Source organism: Adiantum capillus-veneris, chromosome 8 (assembly GCF_014529385.1).
Source record: "Adiantum capillus-veneris isolate H3 chromosome 8, ASM1452938v2, whole genome shotgun sequence".
Classification (NCBI taxonomy): Eukaryota; Viridiplantae; Streptophyta; class Polypodiopsida; order Polypodiales; family Pteridaceae; genus Adiantum; species Adiantum capillus-veneris.
This window is the reverse complement of record NC_140938.1, coordinates 73833660-73843529: the sequence shown is the minus strand read 5'-3', so window position 1 is coordinate 73843529 and position 9870 is coordinate 73833660. Positions and strand designations below refer to the sequence as shown.

Below are 9870 nucleotides of genomic sequence, written 5' to 3'. Positions count from 1 at the left end.
AGTTGAGTGCAAGATTTTGCTCCACATTTTCTTGATGGGTTCTCGTGTGCACAGGAAAGTCCTATTTTCTAGTTGGCCATATTTCCTGGAGCAAGAAGCAAACTGGAAATACTAATAGAAGCTTGCAAACTTACAGGATATTTGGACTAATTCTTTGGATTTTTTACCGTCATTTAGAAGTTGCTAATCTGAATTTCAACCAGCTCAAAGCTGAGGCCGCAAACCGTTCTCACATTGGTTTTCCCTCATCCTGAGGTTTCCCACCAATAATTGAAGTATTGCCAAAAATAAAAGAGCACAAACGCACATGACCATTGATCGCATAGCAATTGAAGGACAAGCCACTCGAGGGTTCAAGCACACATTTATCCACAATGTCATCAATTGTACCTTTTTTTTAACCTTGCATGACACTCTAAAACATACATGTTTTGTATATTTGGTCTCTCCCAAATTTATGCATCATCTAATGAGAACCTCATACATTACATGCCAAAAGTGTGAGAATGGAGCTCTTAAGAGCCAGAAGGGATTCTGTATTCGTACAGCAGGTGCTTGCTTTTCTGCAAGCTTGGTTGGGGTGTCGATAGTAGTAGTATGATCATTAGCTCTGTTTTCAAGTGACTGATTCTTATCCACCCTAAACAACTAGCCACAAATTTGAAGGTTCTCAGTTGCAATTTACTTTTTACTTTTCACTTTTTCAGGCTAGAGCCAGCAAGGCAGCGAGGGAAAAGAGCGTCCAGCCGCAGACAAGCCGGCAGGGGCAGCGAGCAGGTTTCCCCCTCGGGGGAGTAAAAGCCTTTTCATGCCATGCCTTTTATTCCATGGTCCCTTGTTAGTCAAAGCTTTGCAAGCAAATGACCGCCGCGGTCTGTCATATAGCCATAGCGAAGAGCCGACTGATAAAGAAGCTCAAATCTTCCATATGTTCATTGTACCAGACAGCCCATAATACACTTGCCATAAACATGCAGGTTAATTGCAGTTTGACCTCAAAATATACCTTGTCTATATTTGACAAACTATCAGGTCCATACAGCAACGAGCGTATTGCACTTACTGTTCTTGCAAACCCTGTTACAAGCACCGAAAAGCACACTGCAAACGAAATGTAGCCCAGAGCTCTCCTTAAGACAATGCCAGCCTGGCTGGTGCTGGAAAATATCCATTGGTCTGAGACAAATAAGCTGCCACCACGTAAAGCAAAAAGAAACAAATTAATCAAACAGAGAAAATCACGATGGCTGCAAATGTCATGTACAGAAATGAATCCACAAAAGGCCCAATAAATTGAAGTTCTAATTAGAAACTCCGATTAATAATGCAAAATATGATACAACCCACACTTCTGTTGTAGGCACTATACTCTGCTACAACAACATAAAATGTCAATGGTGACGAAGTGTGGGCTTAGAAAAGGTATCAATGTGTGCTCCCACAAACAACCATATACACGCAATACACAAGATTACCTTCACACGATGGCAGCAATGTCGTGCTGGACAATTGATTACCATTGACAAAGACTGGAGAACAGGTGCAAATTATATGGTGATTGCATTAAGTTAACGGCAACATTGTTGCCAAAAAATTGATCACTTACATGATCTATCGGCCCCAAGACCCCAATATCTCACACAAAGCTTTAGATATGTTCGCATGTAACCACAGGGGCACCACATGCTGTCAGAAAAGTTCCACTCCTAGATGCACTAGCCCCTCTACTAGGAGCCCCTTGCGGTATTTCTTTATTATTGATCTTCTTTGATACAACTGCAGGAGTGACTAAGGCTCCCCTAAGGCAGATATTTAAAAGCCCTTGGCCTCATGCTTTTACAATAGCTAAACACTCCAAAAGTCAACTGCTTTTAAAAAGTTTCTTAGTTACCCCCCCCCCGGGAAAAGTAATCGCCTCCGATTACACCTGCAAAAAGAAATCCAATCCTTGAGCATAAACTAACTTAATTAAAACATGCGAATGACCATTCTTGCTAGACAATACATTCTCCAGCATGCATCCACACAAAATCCAGTTCCACAATCAGATTCTATCTAGTCATCTCATCCTTTTCAGAACCCTTAATAGTCTAGAATGATGATCTCCCATTTATCTCATCCTTGTGGAACTCTTGATACACTAGTTTGACGATCTATCCAACTTATCTCATCCAAGTGTAAATTCTTGATGCAGTAGAGTCAAATTTCCAAAAATTTATGATTCAGAGATGCCACATAATGCCCATGCCAATGCCAATACCACAAAATGCGTAGAGCTTGCCAAGGGATCACAACGATGACTTCTATAACATGTCCAAATTCTCAACCATTAAAGAGATTTTTAGAGGTCTCAAAAACACAAAAAAGTGTCAACTTTTTGGGCCCATGCTTTTTGGGCTTTTAAAAGCAAAGATGACCTTATAAAGCCATGGAGACATTTGGAGATGATTCCTGACTTCTTGGTCGGTCAACCCTTGGTTAACACTGGTCAACGTTGGTCAAACCTCTTAAAAAGCCGTCAGCACGCTATCTACTTGCTTCTCTCTTCCTTTGTTGTCATATATGTATTTAATATATGAATTCTGCCTCTGTTATCATGTATGTATTTTATATATGAATTTTTTTGCAAAAATTTCTCGATGTCTCTACTTTTCCCTCTCTTTGTCACGTGACACATCCCAACCCTATGTGTCCGTGGACAAACTACACCATAGCAAGGTTTCCGTCAAGTCCAGTCAAGTTAGATTAGAAGTGATCTGGCACTTTTGTGAGTCTATTCGTAGACCGTGCATGCCCAGTCACTCAGTGTAGATGCATATCCTCTGGTTGCACCTTGCATAAGCATAAGCATTTCCATCAGATTCCATCAGAGTCAGTTTGGGGATTTTTCAGATGACTTTATCCCATTTTTCCCTATTTTTGACATTTTTCACTTATTTATTAAGTGACTTTTGTTGGGTACTCAGTAGGGCAAATTGGGTAAGTTAATTTATAAACAAACCTAAGTTAGCACAAATTGGCAGATGAGCCAAGGAGCACAGCAGGCTACCAAGCGACAGGTGTTCCCTCCCTCTCTCAGCAAGACCCTCTCCAAGCTTCTTGGTGAGGCCCATTCCCCCGCATCCTCAGCCTATTGGTGTCGCCCTATCCTCTTGCATTGCCTAGCGCTTTCCCCCCTTGAAGCTATCGCCAACAAACAGGAAGATTCACCGTTTTTCATCAAGTTACTAACGCCAAGCCATTCCTCAGCAGACTCAGCGTTTTTGCTATTCCTTGGCAGCAGTACCCAGCAATTACTAACGCTAGCAATCAGAGGCAGATCTGCAGCAATTCAGCATTACAAACGCAAGGAAAACCCTCAGCAGCAGCACAGCAGCAGCGTTTTCACCATCAGTTGCAGCAGACGATCCGCAGCCGGTAAGGGTAATTAGACACTTGCAAAACAGTCAATTTTCAGCAAGAAGGACTCTGCTGTGGCAGCGTTTTCTCAGCCAAGCTTCTCCCCCAAAAACGCAGCCTAAGGGTACACGTAACCTAGCGTTTTTTCAGCAGCCATTTTCAGCCATTACACCCGCAAGAAACAGCCCATTTCCAGCCCCGAAAATAGTCCCATTGCATCAGTCCATTGCATACACATTGTACAACCTTTGTGCAATCAAGTAGACCACTCTCGCCGACGAGAGTGGGGCCTTCGGAGGAGGGTTTTACAACCTCTCGGTGTCGTATCTCTTATCTCTCCTTCTCTCAGTCTCATTCACTTGCACGCACAAGATCCACTCACTTTGTTCATGATCACAACACTCTCTATAAGACGGGAAGCTCTCTCTTTCCCTAAGAACTAAAAGGAACCTTGAGCAGTAAAGATCACTAATCTTGAGAAAATACAACATTCATTCCGCTGCACCTTACACTCTTTGATCGCACATAAAGCTGCTTCTTTATCTACCAGGCGACTTACCTTGGTGCTTGCCACGGAAACCCTAGCAGATTACAACTTGAAACTTTTGGACATCTCGCAACAGGTGTCTCTTCTTGAGCTCTTCTTGAGCTGGTAACCTTGGAGCGTGGAGGTCTAATCTGATTGGTATATCTTGGGGCTACCATCACCGCCACAGGAACACTGTCTGTCGAGGCCTGTTTTGACTATTTGAGAGCTTATGGACCATGCTGCAGTCAGCTACAAATTTGTGGAAGAAATCTAACCCTCATGTTGGTGGAGGTTTTAAGACGGAAGCCCTGTCGACTTTCGAGCTCGACTGATGTCGAGAATGCTTTTTCAGTTTTATTTAGCAGTTTTTTGAGTTCTGTTTGAGAACTTGTTCGGTGATCCTGTTTGGAATTTGTTAAAAATGGATGATATCTGTTTTGAATCTGTTTTGGTGCCGATTTGAATTGTTTGACTTTGGTTTAATACTGGTTTCAATGCTTGGTGATTTACTCCAGGGTGGAGTACTGAGAAATGATATTTGAGAATGCTTGCACATACCCCTGGCGTGGACCCTTGTGGTTATTTGCGGGGGGGTATTGAATGTTTGAAAAGTGTTGTTTTTACTCATGGCCCGAACCCTTGTAGTTATTTGCGGGGGGAGTATTCAAAAGTCTGAATAGTGGTTACTCTCAACACCTCCAAACAACGTAGGCTGCAGTCTGAGGGGCGTTTGGTTGTAAAAGGCCTCTATATCTCATGGCTCGTACCTTTTTAGGTTATTTGCGGGAGGAGTGATGAGGGAGTCGTTGACAGCTCATGGCTCGGACCTGGATGGTTATTTGCAAGGGGAGTGCTCATTGGCGGCTTTATGTTTCTTACGTCTGGTAACATGATTATGCGAGCATTTGTGTTGCATTGTGATGTGCTAACCACCAAATATTCTTGATTGGATGAGATTGCTTGGGTATGTGATTTTAGTGCAACAAGACACCCGTTTCAAATCAACGCGGTCTGGGTGTGATGGCTAATTTTGCTACGCCGGAGGTCTAGAATGAGAATATACTCCTCATTGGATGAGGTTTTTCTAGGAAGCCAATGACCCAAGATATCAAGAAATCTTCTGCGTCCCAACACATGACATTTTCGAAGGATCTTTGTCCAATATGTGGCAGCACTGTGGTTCTATCTTCATTGGCAACAAGTCAGTGATTCCTATTCATAATGATGGCACTATAGATCTGATCCGAAACGGTAAAGGGGGGATGCATTCTTCCAAGGTACTTTATACGTTGAGCCTATGTAGTGTTGGAGGCGTCATCCTTAAGTGGAGCCTTCTATTTTGTGTTGATTGTCACAAATTGATGACGTGGCAATGCAAATCGGGACACATCGGTGGTGACGTGGTTGACTGTACGGACGTCTGAAATATGCATTGACTGACTGACGTGACAGACTGTAGGAACGCTCGAAAAACGTGCTGACTGGCTGACGTGGCAACGTACGGATTTTCCACGTTTTACTCTGGTTGCTGACGTGGCCTGGCTGTACGGATTTCCGCAATCAGTGCTGACTCCTTTGCTGGCAGATTTTAGCCAAGTTGCTTTTGTAGCTCATTGCTTTTGAGTTTAATGCTTTTGGGGCTCTGCTTCTAGCAACCCTTGTAAACCTTTATAAGTGACCCAAGGGTCTCACTTCTCAGAGCATCTGGATGCAAAGTCTGAGAGCGAGCACCCGCGGGCAGTTGTACTTCGCTCAAAGATTAATATAAAAGAAATACCGAAAGGGCGCTAGTCTTTGGGGCCAATCTCTCTTGGCACAGAACTACATTGGGCCATGTCGGCTCCTAAATTTGTGAAGTGTTTTGAAGTGAATCTCTGCTGTGTCACGACAGGATCTTGACTTGGGGTGACCAAGTTTGTTACAGACATAAGCTGGCCCAATCTCCTTACTTGAACTGGAGACATATGCAATGCTTATCTGCAACTTTCTTCCCCTTATATGATCCTTTTGAAGAGCTCTCTTTGAGTTTTGTTAGGCAGGAGAGCAGCTTTTACAAAGACCTACTCACCATCAGATTGTATGAGATTTATCTCCATACAGCCTTCAGAGATTATATCACATTTTGAGCGGCATTACGTTTTTACTGTGTACTTCTTAAATACCATTTACACATGAAAATGACATTCCATATTCGATTTGGCCTATTGAAGAGGTAAATATTTTACTCTTCCTTCAACCAAATGACCCATTTCCTACCATGCAACAGGCTCAAAGTAAGCTTAATTTAGGTTTGTCATCAAATGCAAGAGGGGAGAGATTTAAGGAAACTTATTTATTCTAGAAGCAAAACCCTTTATGAATGACGAATCTTCTTTAAAATCTGAGACAAATCTTTTTGTTGCACTCTGCATTGGCTGACTCATGTGAGTAAGATTTAATGCCTTGTGTTCTCAAATTCAAATGAGGTAGATAGGTACCTTAATTTGATGCATCAGGTACAAATTAGGTACGGAATTTGTATAAAGCTTTCTCCACCAAGTTCAATAGTGCAAGATAACATTAACTATTCTGGATGCTTAAAATGACCAAATAGGCATGAGACCTTGAACCCCAGTGCCAAAGATAAGACAAATTCTTAAATGTAAGAAATTTCTGTAGAAATGGGGCCAACTAATATCAATGTTGATGTCTTGACATAAATGCATATAACAACACACAATAGGTGCATATCACGAAAGATGTGTGAATTGCATGCCCTGAACCTAGCAAAACAGGTAGCTATGTGAATGGAGATTGTGTGTACTTACAGAATACAGGTTTTGCATGCAAAAAGAATTTCCCTCATGCTATTTGCACCGGGTCAGTCCAATGTTTACCACGAACAGCTTCAGCCTTGAAGCAGTTCTCTCTCAAACATGGAGACTCGCTATGAAACAATTCACCCAGTTTGAAAGACAGGATGTAACGCGGGTGCAGTTGTTAAAAAGATCAAAGATTTCGCCCAATGTTTCAGGCGTTCCATATTTCAGTGCTGCTGAAACGCGTTTCACAGTGACATTGTTTTTGCCCCATCTATACACTGATATAATCTCTCTTCCCCCCCCCCCCCCCCCCCTTCCCCTTTTCTCACTCCCTTACACATGGTTCACTGCATACACATATTGTATGAATGCGCTCACAAATGTATGCTCAAGTGAGAATGCATTGGGTCAACAAAGCAACAAAGACAAAAGAAAAGCTTTGTGCAAAGAAGAGATACTTACGCCATGAAGGCCTGCTTGAATATGTTAAAAGCTGTGACCTTTTCCGATTGACATTTTGCAAATAGGTCCTCACCTATGTCAACCATTTCTAAATGACCAGGAGTGTATTTACAAGGATATGTTCTGTTAACCTACAAAAAGTTCCAGCATGCTTCCAACTGATTCAGTATCAAAGCCATCAAAGAAGATTCAACATTTTCAGAAGGAAACAACAAACCTGGTACTTCTCCCGCAAAGTCCATACAGGACCAAAGCCTGGCCTGCAATAAGCTGGTAGTGCCCCTTTCGGAACCTCTGATACTGCTTTGATTGGAAGCTCAGAAGAATAAGTTCGGAATTCTACCTGCTTAATAATATAATCATTAGTCATGATGCTGACAACAGCAAAAAACATTTGGAAAGCCTAAAACCAAAACGAAAAACAATCAAACAATCAAATTATAGAACTGCTTGTTTTGATTGATAACCTTTTAACTTTCTTTCGAGCCAAATAAATCAGTAAATTTTGTACTTTCACAGACACTGCCTAGTCAGAAAGGTAGCAAAATCGCTTCCAGAAGATGACAATTGGCTTATTTCGGTTCATCATTATTGAGGTTAGACATCAATAAATGGTAGTATTTATAACAATTCTTAGCTCACAATCATGCCCTTAAATTAAAATAAGTAATAGGTACCGCACTGCTGGTAGAATTAGCACATCAACTACATTAAGAGCTACTATGGCCCCTCATACCCTGCTTATAGGCTCATGCTGCTGCTGGTACAGTAAGATATGGCAGCAGCCAATGCCAACTGTATACTAAATGAAAGAGACAGGCCCCACGGGCTCCTTGGCAGAAGACAAGCCCCACTACCCTGCTGGTACAGTAAGATATGGCAGCCAATGCCAACGGTATACTAAATGAAAGAGACAGGCCCCACGGGCTCATTGGCAGAAGACAAGCCCCACTACCTAGGGTCTTATGTAGCTGCAACAAAGAAAGACCACACATCATGGAGGATTGGGGGCGGTTGATCCCTCCTAAAAAAGAGGGTGTCAACTAGTAACGTGCATACATGAGGGTTGGATGGAGCTCCACTCACTATGGGGCTCAATACATATCATATGCTTGGAATAGTACATCATGAAAATGCAAGCCTAGTCAGCTCCATCCTATGGTGATGAAAGGGTGTAATATGTTGCAAATAGGGGAGCCCTTTGTAAGGGCTTGCATGATCTCGAAAAAGTCAGCAGTCCTCAGTTGCCATCTCTTCTTGGGATATCTCTTATGTCTAGTTTTTGTCGATCTAGATGAAGGGCAGGTGGGATATGATCCAGTCTGAATCTCTTAACACCCCTCCCCTCAAAATGTGCGTGAAAAGGCATATTCGAAACTCAATCAGATGAATAGTGCAAGGTGTTTTGATCTCATACAAACATGTTATGGCCAATCTTTCAACTGAGCCATCAAATTTTCTAGAAACACATAAACACACAACCCAAAAACAGTTGCATACCTTTTCACAATCAACATTTTTCACTATAAAACGCTATCATGAAAAGCAATTGCATGGATAAATGACTCAACCGTCTTGAAAACAATGTAAATTGACTTTTAGAAGAAGTAATAAAAGACAATGTTCTTATGTGATCAGTCACCCAGTCTTTCAACCACTTTCTCATCTTCTTTGGCAATCATTCAGTCCTCATCTAGTCAAAGTTAAAGAATCAGCAGTATGGCAATCTCCTGATGTTGGAGGAATCCTTTAGCTTACACTCGCAGTGAGAACAATCCCTAAAAGCTAAGCATGCACCATTTATGTGCATAGTCACACTTTCACCACGGAACCCTATAAGCCTCATACATGCTACTCAATATGGCCCACGTGCTACTTGTTGTAGCCCACATACTATTTGCCCTTTCCCATATGTGGTGCATATACTTTTTAGCATTTGTTACCACCTTCCATCTTGAGCCCATATATGGCCACATGCTAAACTCTTTTATCATCGCTCAATCTAATGCAATCACTATGTTCATTACCAACATGAATGATTCATAGTGTGATCCTCCATAGTTCCATTCTCCTTTCGCCTGAAACTTTTTATTGTCTTCTGATGCAACCGTATTCGCAAAGCATTGAAATGAACAAAGTAAAGTAAGAGCTAAAATTGCACATAAGAATCCACAAACAAACAAGGCCCCTTTACTCAAAATACATTTTGGGAATAAACTTACACTATTACACGCATTTATCACTTTAATTAAATGCATAAAACTCATATCAACCACGTCAACCACTCCATGGGCTATCAAAGAGACTTTTAGTGGACTGACCTTGAAAACACAAGCCCAATAGTATTCAAAGTAGCAACGGAACTTCGAACGCATCTTGATGCTGTCCTCAGCCTTTGAAAGAGATCGAGGTGCACAGATTTTAGACCATCGTAAATCAATACCTATAAGCAACCTGAGATCAGCTAAAATCAATCACTTTTATAGCAGCAAATCTTTTTCTTCTTCATACTTTTCATGTAAGCATGTCACAGTTCACAAAACCACAAAAACTACTAAAATCATACCTTTTGGATCTGAAATAAGAGCCATTGGTATGTAGAATGATTCAAAAGGACACTCCAAAAATAATAATTTAAAAGAGGTGAGGGATGGCACGATTCAAGGACAAAAAAAAACC

The 9870-nt window shown here is 41.6% G+C and overlaps 1 protein-coding gene across 2 annotated transcripts; it reads right to left on the bottom strand.

Annotated features, from left to right (window-relative positions):
- Positions 1-377: 377 nt before the first annotated feature.
- LOC147452377 (uncharacterized) lies at positions 378-9665 on the bottom strand. 2 transcript variants are annotated; one of them, XM_086518092.1, is made up of 5 exons: positions 9513-9665; positions 7409-7534; positions 7192-7322; positions 1007-1190; positions 378-874 (listed from the first exon to the last, which is right to left on the bottom strand). In XM_086518092.1, the coding sequence occupies exons 1-5, from the start codon at positions 9564-9566 to the stop codon at positions 839-841; spliced, it is 531 nt and encodes a 176-aa protein (XP_086374218.1). In that variant the 5' UTR covers positions 9567-9665; the 3' UTR covers positions 378-838. The 2 variants fall into 2 exon arrangements, with proteins under 2 accessions (XP_086374218.1, XP_086374217.1); XM_086518091.1 differs by having other exon boundaries at positions 378-1190.
- Between the last annotated feature and the right edge of the window lie 205 nt (positions 9666-9870).

Coding starts and splice junctions, on each gene's coding strand:
- LOC147452377 (XM_086518091.1), bottom strand. CDS start 9,566: ATGCGTTCGAAGTTCCGTTGCTACTTTGAATACTATTGGGCTTGTGTT. Junction 7,535..9,512: donor ATTGGGCTTGTGTTTTCAAG/GTCAGTCCACTA, acceptor ATTATTAAGCAG/GTAGAATTCCGAACTTATTC. Junction 1,191..7,191: donor TTCAAGCAGGCCTTCATGGC/GTAAGTATCTCT, acceptor ACGTGGTGGCAG/CTTATTTGTCTCAGACCAAT.